Below are 22,911 nucleotides of genomic sequence, written 5' to 3'. Positions count from 1 at the left end.
GTAATCAATGTTTTTTAATATGTGGATAGTAATAAATTAATATAGATATTTACAAGTATCACTCTCAAAAATACCTCAAACACAATATTACTTTAATCAACAGTTCAAAGCAACAACATAACGAATGATATCATATTTTAACCTCTGAAACCTTACATACTTTTTAAAGTGTTGTATTGTGCCATAATAAGATTTTAAAAATGTCATTACCAAAAAGTCATCTTTCCTCTTACTGTTTTGTAGAACTTGTGTATCAAGCAAAAGTAAAATTCAAATTCTTGGAATCAATACTAGACAATAGGAGATTATAATTCAAAATAAAAATTTACTTGAGGGATTCGGCAAGGGTAAATTGTTAAAATACAGAGTACTGATCTGCACGCCCACCACCGCTGATCATTTACTCAACAGGAAAGACCAAGGCTGACAATCAACTGTAAACTCTGCGACCACAATGGCGTTCTTCCAGATTTTTATAAACCTTTTCAATAGAAATGCAAGGCACCACTAATTCTACATTTCAGGAGACAAAACGATCCACTAGTGACCCATTTCGACTTAACAATCCCACGAGGGCAGGATATGTAACCTTCAAGGTCAGACTGGCAATGCCGGAGCTCCAAATTCACAAGTACACATTCGTTGTAAAATAACTGGAGAAAATCAACTCCAAAAGAGAGCTTTTATGCATGAGCAGAATGCACTGGGACTTACATTCACGAGTTCGACGAAGGCAGATTTCCTTTTCTTGCAACCTTCTTGATGCTAGATAGTCAAGCCTCAAAGTCTAGGATTCTACCGCACAATTTTATCCTCCTTGAATCTGAAATTGAGGTGAACTCAGAGATCTCTAGAGGACGTAAACTAGCGTGGTAGATTCTATAAAGGCTGTCAAACAGTGGAAAACAAAAAAAACCTAGCTACAACGTCCAAACCAAAAAACCAATTGGTAGGAACATGCAGTCAGCTCCACATCTGGCTAGGCCGAATTTCTGATCGGATATAAACGTGCTGAACTATTCAAGCTTCATATGAAAAATGGCAAACAGCCATCGACCTACTTGAGGCAGTATCCTCACCAATCTCGACCAGTGGCGCTTTTCACGACATCAGACATGATACCCTAACATACTCTGCACGCTAATCAATCTAAAAACTCCTAACTCAATGTCACCTCCAAAGTGGTTCCATATTCATTACGAAGTTCATCTACCGACAACACCCAGGCCATGCATCAGGTCTTCAAGCAGCCGATTATCACCTCAATTATCTTCGACCCGAGAGTGAAAGATAAAACTTGGAAATGTCGTGGTAATATCCCTGAGGTAGGGCAGTGTCATATTCTTCAGAAGTGATGGATGCTGCTGAACAAGAGTATGCCACTCTTCTTTGTCGATCTTGCCATCCATTTTAGTGTCAGCTTCAGCGAAAGTCTTGTTGATGATGTCCTCAATAACATCATCCGTAAGATTCAGACCGGACTCAGCTAGCGTCGCGACCACCATACGCTTCACTTCAGCACGCTCGATGAAGCCCTGGTGCTGCAGATCGTAGAGCCGGAAGGCGAAGTCAATCTTATCTTCCACATTCGCATTCGGGTGGAACACGGACAGAGCGCGTGCAAACTCTGAGAACTCCAGGTAGCCCTTCTGCTTCTCATCGAATAGGTTGAAAACTCGGTCAGAGAAGAGACTTTCACCCTTGTTACTCTGCTTAAACAGCGCCAACTGAAATTCCTCCTTGTTAACAACACCATCATACACCCCAACACTAGAGATGTTTTTGAAAAGCTCGTACAGCGCCTCCACCTCACTCACGCTGAACGCAGTGTTGCGCGCAACGGCTTCGGGGTCGGCCAGGGTATGGGAATTGTGCTCCAAGCTTTTGGACCCATAGCAACCCATGGAACAGCACAACACATGATCATGCGACGCCCTCCAAGAAGGAGTGATAGGGAAGAGACACAAGACCACTTCACACCGTCGATAAGACAATAACGAGGGCAGCAGTAGCACCACCAGGGGCGAAGAGGTGGAGCAAGGGCGCCATAGCGAGATAACTCCGGCACGACCCGGCGTCAGGAAAGAGGAGAGGAAAGGAGAGGGAACAGCAGGAGCGGGGAAGAGTCAAAGCACATCAGAGGAGGAGACAGGGAAAGTGGGGAAAGGGAGCAATAGGAGCTGTGGGCGCTGCCGCATGACAGCCGCGAAGATAGCGACAGGCATCGCAAAGGGAGAGTAATGGGGGGGAGTAGCAGCGGAAGAGGCACCTGAGAGGAGGGTTAGGAAAGGGGAAGAGTTGGGGGGAGAGGACATAAGTGGGGGAGGGGAACAGCACATGCAAACGTCAACTGACGAGTGGACTGCCTCAATGAGCAGGAGGTGGAAGGGGAAAACGAGTGGAAGGAAGGATGGAGAGAACGGGCACCCGAGAGAAAGAGCCACTGACGGAAGGAATGGAGAGGAAAGAAGGAAATAGTGATGCCGATGAGGTGCCACGGGAGCTGCGGAAGAAGAAGGGGGGACGGGAGAGATTGACCACCACCCTTGCATCTTATTATTATTATTATTATTATTTCTCCACAATGTCGGTCCTTCTCTTTACTGCCGCACGTTGCTGTCAGGCACTGCACGAACCATCACTGCTCTTTTAGAGTTTTCTACCAAAAATGATCCTAGTCACTTTTTAGAAATCCTCGAAACTTACAGCCATGTCGAGAGCATAGGAAAAGGAAGATGTCAGACAGTCAGAGATGCAATATGTATATATATTTATATATATATATATATATATATTTTGTGAAGATAGTGTTTGCAGGGGTGATGTGGTGCCCAGCATAGAATTTACCCTGCAATACCCTGCTCTGCCTATCCTTCCCACAACTTCGGGTTTTGGGAGTTTCCATTCACGAGACTGCCTGTGACGTTGCTTCACTTTGAGCACCTTTCACTTCTTAGAACACCCAATAAAAAAATGATAATTTGCCTTAAAATAATCTAAAAATTGTACCACCAAGTTTTCCTTGGATTTGAACCAAATTGGGTTTAGATTGGGATCAAATCACACTGCATTCCAAAGCCACATCATGGCTTTGTATTATATAGCGACTTTATATTGCGGTGCTTTCATGGCTTTGTATTACATAGCGACTTTGTATCACGGTGCTTTGTAGCATGACCTCTTGTCACCAACACTTGGGGGTTGTCTCTTGGTGATATTGGTGTCATATTAAATATATTCTTGTTTGAGAATGCACTTGGCACCTAATTGTGGAAGATAAATAACAATGCAACAAAAATTCCACCAAGTTTAATAGAGCCTTAAATAAATTTAAGTAATTCCTAATAACCTAATCAAACTTTAATCTATTGAAATAAATTTAAAAGAAGTTACAAAAGAAACAAAAAGAATCCTTTTAAAATATAAAAAATAAATTTTTTAATATAATCCTAATTGAAATCCTAATTGAATCTTAACCAAACTCTAGATCAAATCCTAATGGAAATCCTAATTGAATCTTAATCAAATCCTAAGTCAAATCCTAATGAAACCCTAATTACATCTTAACCAAATCATGGATCAAATCTTAATGAAATCCTAATGAATCCCAAAATTCTAAACAAACTCTAGACAAGTTCTAAACCAAATCCTAAGCAAATCCTTATCCTAAACAAATCCTAGATCAAATCCTAAACAAAATCCTAATCAAATCCTTATCCTAATCAAATCCTAGATCAAATCCTAAACCAAATCCTAATCAAATCCTAGATCTTAAACAAACTCTTAACAAATCCTATAACAAAATAGAACTTCAACAACTAATAATCAAATTATTAATATCAACTCAAAATTTTCATACTTCTTAATGTCTTAATAAAGAACAAGCATAAGAAAGATGAAATCAATCATACTTATCAATTGGAAGAAATGCAAGAAAATCCAATCAAGTATGAGACAACCTTCTATTTCAATCTAAATGCTGAATTTCCACTGCTAATATTGCCTTCTTGAATTATTGATTTACTCTTAAATTTCACCTAAAATATTAAAAATAAAATCTAATATCTATAGGAAAAGAAATCTCTTCAATTTAATAGATAGATCACTAAAGATCTTGAAAATATTCATTAACCTTCAAACTCCAATTTCTGAGACATCAATCCACAAAAATTTTCACACACTTTAATCTAACTATTTGATTGACTTCAAAGTTTGTACACATATTTACAACTAGCACATCAATCTATTTGTTAGGGACATAGTCCTTAGAACCTTCTAGAAACAAGTTTCTAGAACCTTCTAGAAGCAAGTCTCTGGAACCTTCTAGAAGCTTCTTAGTTGGTAGAAGATGTTAGGGACATAGTCCTTAGAACCTTCTAGAAGCAAGTCTCTGGAACCTTCTAGAAGCTTCTTAGTTAGTAGAAGTTGCTTGAGAAGCTTCCTAAATAGGAGTATATATTGGAATCGAGGCTGAAGAGTTCTTCAGTCTCGACAACACATCTCTTGGAGCTCTAGCTCGCCTCTCTGGTGTTGTTCTTGTATTCATCTGATTAATCTAGTTCTTGCCAATTCTTCTTGAACTTCTTGTTAGATCTCGAGCATGTATTTCTAAGTCCGTGACAGTTTGTCAAGACTTCACTCACCTCAGATACTAGAGCTAGTTTCTTCTTTGTTAGAGTGTGGATTACTCCTCTGCTTGGAAGTGTACTAGCATTTGAGACGTTGCGGATTACCCTCCTCTAAACTGATACTTCTTTTGTTACAATATTGGAGTCTTATTCTTCTTGGAGAAAGTGGATTACCCCTTTTCTTGAAGTTCTTAAGGCATTTTAGAGGTTGCGGAGTATCCTCCTCTAAACCAATATTGTCTTCTTGTAGAATCATTTTTGTTCTTCTCTTAGAATGGTCGGGGGCCAAGATATTAGTATGACGAAAAGTTCGAAGTCCAAGTTGGATGCTATCATGAATGTCCTCGCTACGTTATTGCAAAGAACTACAGAGATTTAAAGAGTTGTAGCAAGGCTTCATAATGATGGAGCATCTGGGATGGCACAATTTAGGTTACACTAACTTCAAACTTCTGCACTTGGAGAAGCAACTTTGCCTCAGGTTCGACAAGCACCGTTGGTTCTACAATATAAGGAGCCCCAAGTTAGCCTTTCGGACAAGTTTGATGGTACGCATTCCAAGTTTCGAGGATTCGTCAACCAAATCAAGTTGATAATAGTTTTACAGCCTAAACGCTATCCAACAGAGGAGTCATGTATTGGGCTTGTTGGAACCTTATTTACAAGACAAGCTCTATCATGGTTTGCTCCTTTGTTTGAGAAACGATCATCCATACTAAACAACTTTGAAACCTTTTTGGAGGCATTTGTGAAAGCATTTGGTGAACACGACAAGGTTCGATGGGCTACAACAAAGATCCGGTCACTACGACAAGAGATGCACTCTACATCAGTCTATGCATCGGATTTCAGGCAATTAGCATGCGACATCAATTGGGACAAAGAAGCGTTGATGAGTCAATTCTATTGGGGTTTAAGGGACGATGTGAAGGATTTACTGTTAACTCTTCCTGATCTGCAAATGCTCAACGAAGCTATTAGCCAAGCTGTGAAGTGTGATAACCGCCTATTCCGACGCTACCAAGACCAACGTTCAAGACAACATATGGTTCGCCATGCCCCAACTATGTCGGCAAGCAGCGTGAATTTACATTCAGAGGTAGAAGACATGTAAATTGATGCAATACGTATCAAATCTACTCAACCTGCCCTTTGTTTTACAATCTCTTTGCTTATTGGCCCTCAGAAACTAAGAACCTTAGCATTATTAGATTTCGAAGCATCTGCTTGTTTCTTAGACAAAGAATTTGTGAAGCATCATAAGATCTCTTTAGTACAAAAATCCAAACCTGTTCACGTTGAGGTCATAGATGGACGACCTTTATTGTCTGGTAGTGTCACCCATGAATCAGAACCTATAGAAGTGACGTTTAAGGGCCATAGTAGTCATATTATTTTCAATATTATTAGAACCCCATCAAATCTTCTTATTCTTGATCTTTCCTGGTTGAAAAAGCATAACCCATCCATAGATTGGAAGTTGCGGAAGATGACCTTTCCCACAAAATCACCCAAGAGCAAGCCTAGTAGAAAACCCCAAATAGAGAAATCTTTATTTATTGGAGCAAGAGCGTCTATAAGATCGTCCAAGAAAGGCACACCGTTTGTCATTTATGCGGCTCCAACTACCGGGGAGAAGATCTCGACAGCAAGTATACCTGAGCAATATAAGGATTTTAAAGACGTGTTTCAAAAAAGAAAATGCTGACATGCTACCGGAATACAGACCATATGATTGCATCATAGACTTATAAGAAGGAGCACAACAACCTTTTGGCCCAATCTACAATCTATCGCAAATGAAGTTGGCGGAGTTGCGAAAGTACATCGACGAGAATCTAGCCAAGAACTTCATCCGTCATTCAAAATCGTCAGCTGGAGCACCCATCTTATTTATGAAGAAGAAAGATGGCTCATTGCAGATGTGCGTGGACTATCGAGGCCTCAACAAGATAACAAAGAAAAATCGTTACTCGTTACCCTTGATTTTTGGTCTCTTAGAATAATTTGGACATGCAAGGATCTTTACAAAAATTGATCTAAGGGGAGCTTACCACCTCGTACAAATCAAGGAAGGAGATGAGTGGAAGATAGCATTCCGTACAAGGTATGGCCATTTTGAGTATAATGTTATGCTCTTTGATCTTACCAATGCTCCAACGGTCTTTAAACATATGATGAATGACATTTTTTGAGAGTATCTTGACGATTTTGTTGTCATCTATTTGGATGTATTCTAATATTCTCCAAAAATGAGGAAGAGCATGAAAAATACGTTCATTCGGTCTTTGAGAAACTACACGAGCGAGGACTATATGCCAAATTAGAGAAGTGTTTATTTCACTAAATAGAGATGGAGTTTTTGGGGTTCATTGCGACTATGGAAGGCTTGAAGATGGACCCCAAGAAGGTGGAAGCAATCGTGTTCTGGGAGGTTCCGAAGACGGTGAGAGACGTATAATGCTTTCTTGGCTTTGCCAACTTCTATCGGATCTTCATCAAGAATTACTCTCAAGTTGTTGCTCCTCTCACTCGGTTGATATGCAAGGATAAGTTGGAATGGAGACCTCTAGCGGAGAAGGCGTTTCAAGACCTGAAGACCGCATTTACTATGGCTCGAATCTTGGTACATCCAGACTTTACAAAGGCCTTTTATTTAGAAACTGATGCTTCGGATTTTGTTTTGAGAGCTATACTTTCACAAATGGGAGAAGACAAGAAGCTCCATCCGGTTACATTCTATTCTCGAAAGTTCTCTGCTGTTGAAATCAATTATGAGATCCATAATAAGGAACTTCTTGTTATAATGGATTCTTTCCAAGAATGGCGTCATTTTCTTGAAGGAGCTGCACACCTAGTGACCGTATATACAGATCACAAGAATTTGGAGTATTTCATATCAGCTCAAGTTCTAAATCGACGTCAAGTTCGATGGAGTATGTTGCTATCTAGGTTCGATTTTGTTATTACTTATTGACCTGGAAAGCAGTAAGGACTATTTGATGCCTTATCGAGGAGATCGTATCTTGTACCAAAGGCTGGAGAAGCAACGTTTGATCAACAATGTACGACGTTGTTGAAGCCAAAGCAATTTCGGCTTTGCACTACTATTGTGCCAATTGATGCTGACTTCTTGAATCAAGTACGTGCCATGACCATTAAAGATTCAGTAGCCATTAATATCAAGCAGCATGCCAATGATGACAAATTCAAGGTGGAGAGAGATCTTTTATACTTTGAGGAGCGATTGTATATCCCAAAAGGACCAGCACGACTCCGAGTTCTTCAATCTCGCCACGATTTTCCAGCTGCGAGATATTTTGGATTCAACAAGACCTTGAAGCTTATTTCTCGGGATTTTTGGTGGCTCCAAATGTGGAAGGATGTGAAAGATTTTATCTTCTCCTGCGACATCTGTTCAAGATCCAAGAATCCTCGACATCGCCTTTATGGACTCCTACAGCCACTGCCGATTCTACGTCGACCATGGTCTTCAGTTTCCATGGACTTCATCACGGACCTTCCATCATCGAACTCATTTGACAGCATCTTTGTCGTGGTAGATCGGCTTACAAAGATAGCGCACTTTGTTCCTTGCAAGAAGACATCATCCAGTGAAGTCACAGCAAGGGTCTTTCTCAATAATGTGTATCAATATCATAGACTACTAGATGATATCGTATCAGATCGAGGAACCCAGTTCGTATCAAAGTTTTGGAGATCTCTCTTTGAAATACTGAAGGTGGATATCAAACTTTCTTTGGCTTTTCATCCTCAAATTGACGGCCAAACGGAACTGGTGAACCAAGTCTTGGAACAATACTTACGATGCAGCATCAACTATCAGCAAGACGATTGGACCACATATCTGCCGCTAGCCGAGTTTGCATATAACAACATCCTCCATGCGTCGACTCAACACACACCATTCTTTTCCAACTATGGGTATCATCCGAAGCTTGATTTATTGATTCCATCAACAAATAACAATCTAGCAGCTGAAGGATTTGCGAAACAACAATCAGAGCTTCAAAATACGTTGAAGCTTCAATTACAATCCGCTCAAGAATCCTATAAGGCGTTTGTAGATAGATTTCGAAATCAAGCACCTACTTTCAAAATTGGAGATAAAGCAGGGCTTCTTCGACGAAATATCAAGACCAAGTGACGATATGATAAGTTGGACTATCGAAGATTGGGACCATTTATCATCCAGAAGCAAATCAATCCAGTGGCGTATCGTCTAAAATTACTTGCTTCTATGAAGGTACATCCAGTCTTTCATGTTTCTCTGTTAGAGCCTTATCGAGAGTCTTCTTTTCTTGGAAGAGTACAATGTCCGCCACCTAGTATTGAGATCGAGAACCACAAAGAATACGAGGTTGAAAAGGTACTGGATTCACGGCGAAGGTGGACAAGTTGGAGTATCTTGTTCATTGGTGCGGCTACGACATTAATGAATGAACGTGGGAGCTAGCTAAAAATCTCGCCAATGTGCCGCAAAAGGTACAGGAGTTTCATCAACAATATCCTCATAAACCTAAGCCAGTTCGACGATAGCTTCCTTCTGAAGCTTGCTCACCTAAGAATATAAGAAAGGGGGAGAGCACCACCAAAATTCGTAGTTGATGTAGTTATTTTTTCCAAGATAAAATAGAATTTTTTCAGTAGCCATAGTTTGGTCTTCTGATATGGATAGCCAAGAGATAGATACTATGCCAGTCAGATTATCTCAACCGACTAGCTCACGAAGGCGACCCCGAGATGAAGAACTGCCTATACCACGACGACGACGGAGGATACCGAATAATCAATCATTGGTGATAGTATTTGAGTCCGAGCCTACTTACGATGGTCAGCGAGAAGGTGTGTTTGCAAGACAATTTCACAATGAGGACACGGAAGTTCATGCTTGGTCAGAAGTTGAAGGAGTGGGCTACTACCATTGGCTTCAAGGGCCGATGAACAACTTGCCTCGTGAACAAAAGTTGGAGTTCATAACAGACGTTATGTGACAGATCTTCATTTTCTTGCGTTCGTACTGATTAACAACAACATTGCTTCTCAGAGACCTCGAAGCTAAAGGAGGGGGTGATGTTAGGGACATAGTCCTTAGAATCTTCTAGAGACAAGTTTCTAGAACCTTCTAGAAGCAAGTTTCAAGAACCTTCTAGAAGCTTCCTAGTTAGTAGAAGTTGCTTGAGAAGCTTCTTAAATAGGAGTATATATTGGAATCGAGGTTGAAGAGTTCTTCAGTCTCGACAACACATCTCTTCAAGCTCTAGCTCACCTCTCTGGTGTTGTTCTTGTATTCATCTGATTAATCTAGTTCTTGGCCGTTCTTCTTGAACTTATTGTTAGATCTCGAGTGTGTATTTTTGTGTCCGTGACACTACTTTGTTTTGCATTAATTATGGCTCTACAAAATAAGTAGAAGCCTATTTTATAAAAAGGAAATATTATCTTTTTGATTATTATCTATATTTTTAAGATAATTTGCTATAATATTTTAAAATAAGATCTTCTATAATATAATGTTTTTTTCTTTCTTTCATTCATTAACCATATAATATCATGGCATTGGTCACTTACAAGGTGACTCTTGATTCTTAGCCTAAGTCTAAATTGCACTTTTAAATTCTAAGGGAGAAGAGTTGTCGGACCTCTTTTTAAGGTACATAGGACTCATCTTTAGATTTCAATATCTCTCATACCACATGGTACCCTGTCAAGGACATATATCTCAAAGAAAGAAAATCCTCAATACATTCTTGTATTATTAAAAAAAAAACTAGAATGTCATTCAAAGATGATATAATATTGAATTAAAATGGCTATTACTAAAAACAAGAAGACTAGAAAGTCTTGAAACAAAACTGAGGACTAGAAAGGCATTGATAAGTAAGAAGAAGGTTTCACTGTTGTTTCCATATATACTCTTAACTAGGAGTTACATGGCAATATCTTATAGCACTTTTAAAACCAGTTAACTTTACAAAGAGAATTTTTTTATATATCCACTACATAATTAGCTTGTTTTGCAAGCTACTAATACATGGTTAATTTATTAACCAAGTTTCTAACTTACCAATCAATTACAAATATGTAAGTGTAAATTTCACTCTTCAAATTTAATTATAAGATGGCCTCAATTAAGAATTGTTAGTAATTGATGGTGTAAAGTGAAATAAGCAATTGGCAAAAAATCAAAGAAGAACAACCACAATAGAAGTGAAAGAAATGAAATCAAGTAATTACAACATCCAAAACTAAGTCACAATCTGTTCAATAGATTTTCACCCAATAAAAAATAAAAAGTAAAAATTATATTTTTAGATAGAAATATTTTTTTTTCAATGACATAAAAATTATATAATTCCAATATATTGTGAGTAAGTTATGATAGATTAAAGTTAGAATGTAAATAATAGAAAAATTAAGTGAATAATTTTTATCTCAATGATAACTTTCTTAAGAAATCTTGAGTTTGAGCCTCACCAAGGTTCACAAGTAGTTAATATAGATTGTCTAAAGAGTCTTTGAGGCCTCAATCTTATCTTCCTACCTACATCCAAGGTGCTACAATTCATAGAGGAATTGTACACCTCTCTTCTTACAAAGATTATACTAGCTGCGAGTCCTCCTATTTTCTACTAGTAAAATTTCTTTTTTTATATTTTTGACTTTACCATGGTATTCAAAAATACCAAATTAGATTAAAATCTATGTATAGCCTTTAAATCTTTCTTTATTTCTTCATAATAGCTCTCAAGGTGGTAAAAGTCAATTTTCTCTAAAAATTCATAAAAAATTCTAAATAAATTCTAAATAAATTCTAAAAAATCTTATAATATTTATATAATAATAATATCCATATAAAGCTATATATTTCTATTTTGGTGATTTTTTATAATAATAAAATCAACTTAAATCAACTAAAAATTCTATCTTCAATATAATTAATTAAAAAGACATGAAGTTTTTTTTCATGCTTCTTCTAACTACTAACTAATCATTGATAGGATTTTATAAGTAATACATGTAGATAGAGAGCTAATAAAGAAATTAATATCAATAATTAAGTTTTAATACTTAATAATAAAAAAAATACTAAACTAACTAAGATAATTTCTTCCAAGACTTATTAAGACTCCATTTTTATAACTTTCTTTCTAGTAAGACTTTTATAAATGATAAATACTTCTAAATTATAATTAATACTTGGATAGTAAAAAAGACTTTCTAATCTTAATATTTTTATAATTAAATAACTTAAAATTATGTTTTTAATTAATCTATTAATTAAGATAAATTTAAGGAACTCACAAAATACATGGAAAATCAAAGCAATGCCTATGAAGCTTTTAAAAAGATTTTCTACAAGGTATTATGAAATTAATCTATATTTATTTGTTTTTAATTACTTCTACTTAATCATATAGGTATTTATTAGAATACGTATATATATCTCTAATATTATCTCCTCCCTCCTTCTTCTAGAAATAAGTTCCACAAAAAGTGGTTATAATGTTTTGATGGAATCCAAGATGCAACAAATTATATTTGCCACATACTCTGATCTTTTTCATCTTTGAAGATAATTAATATGTCCTCTCATTCATGGATAATGTCCCATATTAGAACAAAAATACCACCTTATTATTTGATTGTTGTTGAAGTCCTTGTAACTTCCTTCAAATAAAATATTTGAAATACTGTCACAAGTTATTTTTACTTCTAATAAAATTACCAAATATTAAAAGTCTCTTCTAAAGTCGTGATATCAAATATGTTATATCTTTTCATCTATTTAAGGAAAGACATGTTTTTTTTTTAGGATTTTTATTTCGATTTTAACGTCTTTTAGGTTGTGACAATCATAATTTCTTGTCTAGTAAGTCAGCAAATCAAAGCTCTTGAGTTGAATCTCTATGTTGTTGGTTCTCCATCTCTTCACCATCATAAATAAATAGAAGCTACAATGAAAGATAGAACGTAGAGTGTTATCTTCTTTTGATCTTGTTTCTTTTATAATAAAGATTTATTATTCTTTATCTTGATTTTGGTAGATATTATTGATGAAAAGCTTCAAATTTCTTTGCTGTATTTTCAAGATTCTTTGTTGGCTCCCATGAGCATTCACTAATATCATATTCATGCCAATGAACAAAAGATTCCAACCTATTTTGGCACTGCCTTGAATCTAAGACTTCTTCCACCTCGAATTCTTGATTGTTATCCACTTCTACAAGAAGAGGTGGCATTTGTCTTCTTTTCAAGATATTCATTATCTTATATGGCTTAAGAAGAAATATGTGAAATATAAGATGGATCTTCATAAATTCTAATAGATATAATTGATAAGCAATAGAAACAAAAGACCATGATTTTTTTGAAAAAAGTAATGATTAAAGAAGTCCATAAGATTGATAGTAAGTTATATTGTATCCAAAAGTTTTGAATGTTGAAAAGTTATGACAAGTTTGAAGAACAAGTAATTGTGTTCCACCTTCTAAAATATAGAATTGTCCCTTGAAATAGAATAGGTTGTTTTTGAACTTGAACTTAGAAGTATCATGAGACTTAAAAGAATTATTCTTCATGTCATAGACAAGAGGATCAAAGGAAATATTTGATTGAATTTACTTGACAAAGGTTAAATCAACAATCAATATTGATTTTATTGCTCAAAGGTGAAAATACTTTGGCTTCAAGAAAATTATTCTTTATTGATAAAAAGATGAATTTTTTTCTATAGGTGCAAGATAAGAACGTCTAAAAAATGCATTCAACAAACCTTCTTGTTTTATAAATCGATAAGAAATCCTGAAATCAAATTTTGGTAAAGACATGCTCTAATAAACTTAGCGACGATTCAAAATATATGCTCACATAAAATATTTGAGGTTCTTATGATCTGTATACATGGTGATTAGACTTGAAGCACATTCTTAATAATAACGCTATTTTTAAAATGAAATCAAAATTGTAAGAAGCTCTTAGTTATGATTCTTATAATTAATTATAATTATTGAAATTTTTTGGAATAAAAAGCTACTAGATGAAATTTGTCATGAATTCTTATTTGTAATAATACTACACCCAAGGCAAAATTTGATGCATCTATTTCCATGAAAAATACTTTAGAAAAGTCAATACAATATAAGATTGATGCAAAAGTAAATTTCATTTTTAAAGCATCAAATGATGCTTCAGCTTCATTTAATTTTATAAGTCAAATGTATAAGTAAAGCTACAACTTGAAAAAAAATCTTGATGAAGATCTGATATTAATTGTTAAATTTCAAAAAGCATTACATGTCTCTTATTGTTTTTGGAATCTTCCAATCCATGATAGTCTAAATCTTCTTTGGATCTATTATTAGTCCTTTATTGAAAATAATATATTCCAGGAAGTTAACTTCAATAGTAGAATATAAACTTTTCTAACTTGGCATATAATCTTACATCTCTAAGTTTTTGTAACATACAATAAACATGAACTTCATATTCTTTTTTATTTTTAGAATAAATTAAGATATCATCCAAATAATAGACAATAAAATCATCAAAAAATTCATGAAAGACATTATTCATTAAATGTTGAAAAAAAATTGGTGTATTTGTGAGTCCAAAAGGCATGACATTATATTCAAAAGGCCCATACTTGATTCAAAACACAATTTTCTATTCATCTCTTTTTTAAATGCATAGTAGATTATATGCTCGTTATAGATCTATTTTTGTATAGATCTTTTTTTGATTGAGTTAATCAAAAAATTTTGAAATCAAAAGTAGAAGATACATATTTTTGATGGTAATCTTATTGAGTCCTCAATAGTCTATACACATCCGCAAAGATTTGTTTTTTTTCTTCACAAATAAGATAAGAGCATTGGCTAGACATTTAAAATAATGTATGAAATTCTTAGCTAAGCTTTCATTAATATATTCTTTAAGTGCACCGACTTGTTTTGTAATAGGCTATAGATTGGTCCAAGTGGTAGTTGAGCTATTTCGTGAAGATTAATGGAATAATCATTAGGACAATGTTTTGAAAGAATATTTGCATTATTTTTTCAAAAACATCCTAAAAATCTTATTACTACCTAAGAATACCACTTGATATCTTCTCACCATCAAAAATAGGCATGGCATAAAAAAAAAAAATAACCCTTCTTTTGCAGCATGTATAAAAGCTCTTGCACCTATCATTAAGCGTTTGGATGTTCTAGACTTATCTATTTCTACTTAACTAATAAGATTTTAGATTAAACTATTAAAAAAAATCAAGGTTATAAGAAATCCAATATATTTGAAGATTATATATTTTTTCCCAAGTTAATTCTAAGATAATTAAAATACATAGAGATCTTATTATATTAAATATTATTATACTATTATGATCTTTAATTGTTACATTTAAAGGAGTAGTCTCATGCATAACATTTCTTAAAGATAAAATAACTATGTATGGTTTTTTGATGTATGAATTTAGTTTTATTTACTAATGTTATCTCTTCTTTTTTGACAAAATCTTTGTTTATAAAACAGGCTAAGGCTCTTGAATCCAACAAAGCTAAGACTTTGTGATTTTTTGGTTCTAAATAAACTTCTATTATAAAACAAGGTGAGGGGTCTAAGGAGAGAATATGACCATTATTAAGAATTATATAAGATTCTAGCCGCATGGTCCCTATTGTGGCTTGAGAAACTTATTTACTAACACATTGTCTTTTTTGGCAACCATGCTTCTCATTTTGTGGTTATATTATTTTTTTGGACAATGTTGAGCAGTATGTTTAGCTTTTCGATAATATAAGCATAAGCCCTCTTGATGTCATTAATTCTTTTCTTACTTTGTGAGAGATTTAAAATGTATCATATCAATTTGTATTGATTCTAGCTTTTATGAATAAATTTCTAAAAACTTAATAGCTGCCGTTACTATTTAATTTATTCCTTTCCAATCAAGTCTTTGTTCTTGACATCTTTCAAATAATTGATTGTTATATGTAATAGCTTGAGCAATAAGTTGTTCCAAAGATTTTGCCTTTGGCATTTTCAGTAACAAGTCTTTGACATTATCCTTCAACTTATATTGAAATTAATTGATAAGGGCTTTGTCATTCTAGTCCATGTTGTAAGTAAGGTTTTGGAATTCAACAACATATATAGTGGCTTACTGTGATCCTTGCCATAAAGATAAGAGCTTGATCTTTGCTACTCTTTCTCGATTATTTTTTTCAAATGTGGCCGTAAATACTTCTAAGAATGAATTCAAATCATAAAAGAGTCACAAATATTTTTTTATTAAAGATACAAATGAAAGAGAGCACTTCCTAATAATAATGCACCTATGAATCCAACTTGAGTAAATCCATTGAAGTATTTGAAAAGATACAATCTTAAATAGAGCTTGATTTGTTAGAAAAATCCTTGAAATTTTGACCTTATTCCATGAAACTTCTCAAGCATACTAATCCTTATTCCCATCATACTTATAGAAGCAAATTTTCCTCTATGATTTACATTAGAAATATATGAGATTTTTATTTTTAGAATATCAATAAGCTCATGAAGAACTTCAATAGTTACAAATTTACTCTCACTTTTGCTAAGAATAGAATCCATAATCTTTTTTTTATAGAAAACTCAAAAAAATTAAAAAAATTAAATTAGGAGAGGGTAATCTACAACTTCTAATATCAAATGAATTTTTTCACAAAGAAGTATAATTCACTTTGTTTAAGGAAAAGATTAGTGTTAAAAAATATGATTATTTATTTAAAAGTAGATAGTATACAACCTTCAAAATATAACAATAGAAGTGAGATAATTCACTCACTTCAAAAATAAGACAAAAAATAATAAAATAGTACTCTTGTTAAATTATCAATGATATGAATTTTGAAGAAAAAAAATCCTCAATATATTCTTGTATCACTGAAAAGAACTAGAATAGCTATTGCTAATAACAAGAAGACTAGAAAGTCTTTAAATAAGATTAATGACTAGAAAGGCATTGATAAGAGTGAAAAAAGTTTTACTCTTGCTTCCATATATATTCTTAACTAAGAGCTATGTGACAATATCCTATAAGACCTTCAAAATGGGTTGACATTGTAAGACACATATTTAGCTTATTTTGTAAGCTACTAAGATGTGGATAACTTATTGATCAAGTTTCTAACCTATTAATCAACAATAAATACATGTAAAATCAAAACATCATCTATGAAGCTTTTTTAAAAGATATTATGAAATTAATCTACTTTTATTTATTTTTACCTACTTCTATCTAATCATATAGGTATTTACTAGAGTATATATTTATATTTGTGACATGCTCTTATACAATGTGAATCTGAAGATGATAAATTTGGTCTTTTCAACCTTTTCATTACCACATGACAACGGTTCTTCTATAGACATCGGAGATATCTTGCACTACATCTTTTTTTACCTTATGTAGCTTGAAGGCTCTTTTCTACTTAGATTCAATCTTATTTTTTCTTCTTTTCTTCTTTTCTTCTTAAAAGTTGAGGTTTCTTTTTCATTGTTTGTTGAAATGAGATAATACATTCATCTTACATTTTTTGTACAAATTCTTTTTTGCCTTAATCTTCTCTAAGTTCTCTCAATTCTTTGATTTGAAAGTTCATATTTTCTTGTATTCATGTATACTTTATTAGTACTATTAAATTTCTTAATTAAGACTCACCTTTCTTTACTATTTTTTTCTATTATATGGAAGTGACTTGCAATCATCTAATGAGAATCTCATTTAGAAAAGGCCAATCATTTAGGTTTAGTTTCTTAGAATGTTATATCCGCTACATACAAGCTTTTTAAGATTTCTTTATATGAAGGCTTCATGGGTTGGAATCTTTGCAATATTTTCATCTTTTGAAAACTTCTTCCATCTTAGTCTTTTAGATAGTTTTTGTTAGACTTCTTTCAAGAAATATCCCTTACTAACATGTCTTGTCCATTTGATATTATTGGAGTTTTTCATACTTTGATTCAGAAGTAATAATATCTTTCATATCACATAGGATTGTAATCCTCTTCTACTTTGGAGTAAAGATGTCCTCATCTCCTTTGTCACTTTCATTTTTTAAAATTTATCTCAAAGGGTCTTCTTAGTGATTTTAAATTTATTTTTTTATGGTCTTTGATTTTCTATAGTCATCCTTCTTTGTCATTAAAAGCCTTGACTAATCCTTATATATGTCTCAACTTCCTTTTAACTATCTATTAAAATTCATGTAGTGAGTAACTTTTGAAAGTACACAAATATAGAATTCTTCTCACATCCATACATTTCTTGTCAAATATTGCTTCTACTTGATCCATAGTTTGATCCCACACCTCTTCTTGAAGTGAAATCTTTGCATTTTTTTCTAAAAGCCACTTGCGTCCTCCACAAACTTCTTAAGGATACTTACATAAAAAATTAGATGCAACTTTAATATCTTTGGTATGTCTAAGATATATACATTTTTATATAATACTCTCTCAAATTTATAAGGACCTACTCACTTTTGAGTCTACTTGAGAGTGAGGTGTATTCGGCAAGTGAAGTTGCTTGTATTTAGCCGTACTTTATCTCATTTACATAATACACATCTCTACTACATTTATCGGCTTGTTTCTCATATCTTCTTTGGACTATTTCAATCCTATCTTTAGTGATTTTTATTATGGTTTCTTTTTTAGCCATCCACCTTATTCCTTCTATTGAATAGAAGCTAGAAGTAATTTCGTCACTTTGCCTAATTCTTATCAAGTCAATTAGCCTAAGTGCATTAAAACCATGAGCCACTTGAAAAGATGTATTTTGTAAAGACATACTTTGAGTAGTTTTATAATTGAACTCTATTATAGATAATTACTTGATCCACTTTTTGTAGTCACTTTTTAAATAGTATCTTAGGTATATAAAAAGAACTCCATTGAATCTTTTAATTTGGCCATACTTTCGTTGATGTCTAGTAGTTGTTAGTATTATTTTGAAGCCTAACTTTTTCATAACATGTTGCCAAATTTGAGTTAAGAATCTCACATCTCTACTACTTACAATTGAAGTTGGCATTCTATACAAAAAAATTTAACAATAAAAAAAGAGACTTATTATTATTTCTATGGCAATTTATATTTCTTATTTTGAATCTTTAGAAAATTTAGTCATTGGTATAAATTTGATAGTCTTGCTAAATCTATTAACAACTACTAATATAAAGTTAGTTTTACTATACTTTGATAAGCTAATTATGAAATTCATTGAAATATTTCTATAAAATAGAAATGGACTTTACAATGGTTTTAAAAGTCCTACTTTCAATTATGTAGAGTATTTATTTTTTTAATACATTAAATAATTTTGTACATATTGGTGAATATTTTTTTCAGAAGGTTAATAGTAAGATTTTGTCACATCTTTAAGTATAGTCTTTATACTTCTATATCTTCTATTTGGAGAATCATATATTTTAAATATTACTTTTCTTCTCTATTTGCCTTATGGCACATAGAACCTACTTTATTTAAATTAAATAAGTCCATCTCTTATAAAGAAGATTCCTATAAGTCTTCTATGTTCTCTTATAGATTTGATTTAAACAAATACTTTTCTTATTTCAAGTACATTTTCATCTTATTTGTAACTTTTTTTAATACTTTTCATGAGTAGAGAGTCATCAAACTCACTATTATTTTTAGTATCATTGTATCATAGAACTTTTTTTTATAAACTCTTCCTTTCAACTTAGTACATTTGGCACTAAATTTTCTTTGTTTGGTTTGTAAATAAGTTTAATATTCATTAAAACTATTGCATCATATCACTTTAATTCTTTGAGAGAAGCTTAGGCTTTTGAAGTAAAGTAATTAAGGGATATGTTATTAATATATACTTTATTTTTCTTACTTCTCAATTAGTGTTTCCAAGCTTTCAAGCAATATACTATTATAAATAACTTCTTTTCATGTATTGGCCACTTTAATTGTCTTCCACTCAACTTCTTACTTTCAAAAGCTACAAGTTTTTTTTTATTATTATTATTATATTGAGATTGCTTTAATTTTAAAGTCACTTACATTGATATGGACTTCAAATTTCATATCAAACTTGGTGTAGAACAAGACACTACTTGACATTAAAACATCATTTATTTCTTGAAAGGAGTTTTTACATTTCCAATTTTACTTCAAAGTCTTCTTATCTTTTTTCAAGAAACTTGTGAAGGGACTAGCAATCTTTGAAAAATTTGTTATAAATTTTATATAATGATTTTTTAGTCCCAACAAGGACCTTACTTCTTTTTGAGTTTTTGGTACTTCTCAAATTTTGCTTATTTCTATCCTCTTTGGATCTAGTATTAGAGTCTCTTTATTGACAATATGTCCTAAAAATTTCAGCTCTTCCAAGAAGAAAATCATTTTTTTCATGTTGGAATAGAATTGATTATCTATTAATATTTTTAAGACTAGTTTCAAATATAGTTTGTATTTTTTTTTTATTCTTAGAGAAGATCAAATGTCATGAATATTAATTACTACTAACTCATTACTTTCATTAAAAAAGATTAAGTTCATCAAGATAGTAAAGTTAGCATGATCATTGTACAATCCAAAAGGCATAACAATAAGCTCATAGGAACCATATCTAGTTCTACAAGTACTTTTCTTTATATCTTTTTGAACAATCTTTATTTGATAGTAACCACTTTTAAGATCAATCCTATTAAAATATTTAATACCACTCAACCTATCTAATAAGTCATCAATTCTTGAAAGTGGATAGTTTTTTTTTTATGGTGATCTTATTTAAGATTTTAAAATCAATGCACATACTCACTTTTCTATTCTACTTACTTACAAAAAGAACTGAAGCAACAATGGTAAGTTTACCATTTTTTCATTCTTTCCAACCATGACTATTCTCACTTTGAACTTCCATCAAAATCCTATTGTATAAAAGTCTAAGAAAGTATTCTCTAATACTACATCTTTTCTACAAAGATTACACATTGTAAAATCTTCTTAGAACCTTATGTTTTCATACTTAAACTTTACATCCTTTACAACTAAATAGATTAGTTCTTTGCCATATACAAAAGAAACCTTCATCTCTTTAGTTTGTTCTTGACTCAACTTTAGTTTCTTGGTACAAGTTGGACTTATAAATGGATTGGTTGTCCATGTATTAATCAACATGGAAACTTCAATACCTTCAATCTTAAAACTCAAATAAATAAATTTCTTATGTAAACTTGTTAAGGTGAATTTTCCTTCAAAACTCCCTTCTTTTACTAAGACCCTCTTGCTAAGACTCATGACTTGAAGTTGTTTCATTTCATAAATCTCAACTAACAAAGAAGTCTTAGAATTTTCACTTACCTTTTTAGGCACTTTTTCATCATTATAATTATTAACATAATGTCTTTTCTTTTGGCACTTAAAACAAGTTACATTCATTGAACTTATTTTTTCCTTTTTAATATTATTTCTTTGACTTTTTTTAGTCTTAGATTTTGAAAATTAAGGATTATTTTTATCAAACCTTCTCTTTATAAATAAAGGTTTTTTGTTACTATAGAAGAACTTGGCTCCCTCTCGGAAGTTATTTTTTCCTTCTTAAGTCTTGGTCATAATACTTTGCTTATTATAGCCAATCCTTTATTCTTCCAACTCCAATTGAAAAGCCAATGCAAAAGCATCATTGATATTAGTTGGAATGGTTTCTCTCTTCTAATACCTTTTCATTCTTACAACACTTAATCCATTATAAAAAATAATAATAAGAGCCACTTTTCATGGTCCAATTGAGTATTAGCAAGTTGGTTTTGAAATTATCAAATATACTTCAAGAGTGAGATTTTTTCTCATTCTTACCTTGAGGAGTTATAACTCTTCTATGAAGTTTTGTCAATTATTCTTAAATTTTCTAATGAGTTCATCACATACTTCAATCTAAGTGATTTTTTTGGCATAATTAGAATTGATTTTGAATTTTCCATCAAACCAATCTAAAGTTCTTTCTTCAAACAATGCTGATAAGGTCCTAAACTTGTTTATATCATTTCTATTGTTATTATTGAAAAAAAAGAAATTTAGAATCATAGCACATAGCATGAACAAAGCTGTACATAAAAAGAGTATGAAATAAGATGTCTCTAACTTCTAACATCCAATACTTATATGTGGTGGTTGCTACCCTAAAAGATAACTTCCACTCTTTGATTTTTATACACATAGGCTTAGGATCCTTTAGCATCTAACTTACTACAAAGATATCTTATGTCCAATGCTAATTATTCTTATTTTGTCTTTGGATATTTCTTACCTAATACTTTATCTTTTTGACTTTGACTCTTAGTCCTTGACCTCGTCTTATATCCATAGGATGTTTTTTCTACATACCAAGAGTCAATTCTTTGACCATTAGCAACTTATCTAAGATAATATCTTTATAAGGTTACTTATTTTATTTTTATTTTTACTTATTTACTCCAATAATCATTGGTCAAATGCCAATGCTCAACTTCCTTAAGAAACCTTCTTAAAATTCTCTTGTACTCTATACCCTTCTATTTCTTAAGTTGATTTGTTTTGACTCTATGAAAGATTGACTTTATTTCTTAGCCTTCAAATAAAGCTTCTTTTTTCATATTCTCTCTCATCAAAAAGTCTATAAGAAGTTGGTTTTTTTCCATCTTCTTTTCAAACTCTTTGTTCTTTTCTTCTATAAGTCTCTTAATAATTTTTTCAACTTCATCAAGAGAGACAATATATTATTATTATTTTTTGCTTTTAATCCATCTATTGAATTTCTAGAGGTTGTAGAAGTAGTTTGTTTTTGTGATCTCAAATTTCTATTCTCTTTCACTTGCTTCTTCTTCACTTTGAAGATCTAAAGCTTCTTGTAAGGTCTCAATTTGTTCTTTATGGATCTTCTCTTTATTATCTATTTTTAGAAAAAGAAGGGATTCTTTTTCTAGCAAGGATTTTTTTTAACCAATTTTCTTTTTGGTTTTATCATCTCTTAATTCACTTGTACCTCTTATGCACTTATCTCAAGGATCTCTTCTTCCAATCATTGGAAAGTTGATTTTATAGTTTTTTTTACCATCTTGACTAATTCTTCTTATCTTAGCCAAAATATTTTGTGGAGATTTTCTTCCGAATCTTCATTTCCAATTCCAATCTTAAAAGCTCTGATATCACATGTAATATTGCTTCATTTTGAGCTCCTTTTACTTCTAAAAGTACCCAACAA

At 32.5% G+C, this 22,911-nt stretch overlaps 1 protein-coding gene across 1 annotated transcript; it reads right to left on the bottom strand.

Moving 5' to 3' along the window:
- Positions 1 to 642: 642 nt before the first annotated feature.
- Positions 643 to 2,461, bottom strand: LOC112293834 (calcineurin B-like protein 3). Its single transcript, XM_024543740.3, has one exon. It carries the CDS (start codon positions 1,902 to 1,904, stop codon positions 1,263 to 1,265), a length of 642 nt encoding a protein of 213 aa, XP_024399508.1. The 5' UTR covers positions 1,905 to 2,461; the 3' UTR covers positions 643 to 1,262.
- Positions 2,462 to 22,911: the final 20,450 nt, after the last annotated feature.

The sequence above is a fragment of the Physcomitrium patens genome, chromosome 16 (genome assembly GCF_059467195.1).
Source record: "Physcomitrium patens ecotype Gransden chromosome 16, ASM5946719v1, whole genome shotgun sequence".
Taxonomy (NCBI): Eukaryota; Viridiplantae; Streptophyta; class Bryopsida; order Funariales; family Funariaceae; genus Physcomitrium; species Physcomitrium patens.
Note: the sequence above shows the minus strand (reverse complement) of the source record. Positions and strands in the feature narration are given on the sequence as shown.

Coding starts and splice junctions, on each gene's coding strand:
- LOC112293834 (XM_024543740.3), bottom strand. CDS start 1,904: ATGGGTTGCTATGGGTCCAAAAGCTTGGAGCACAATTCCCATACCCTG.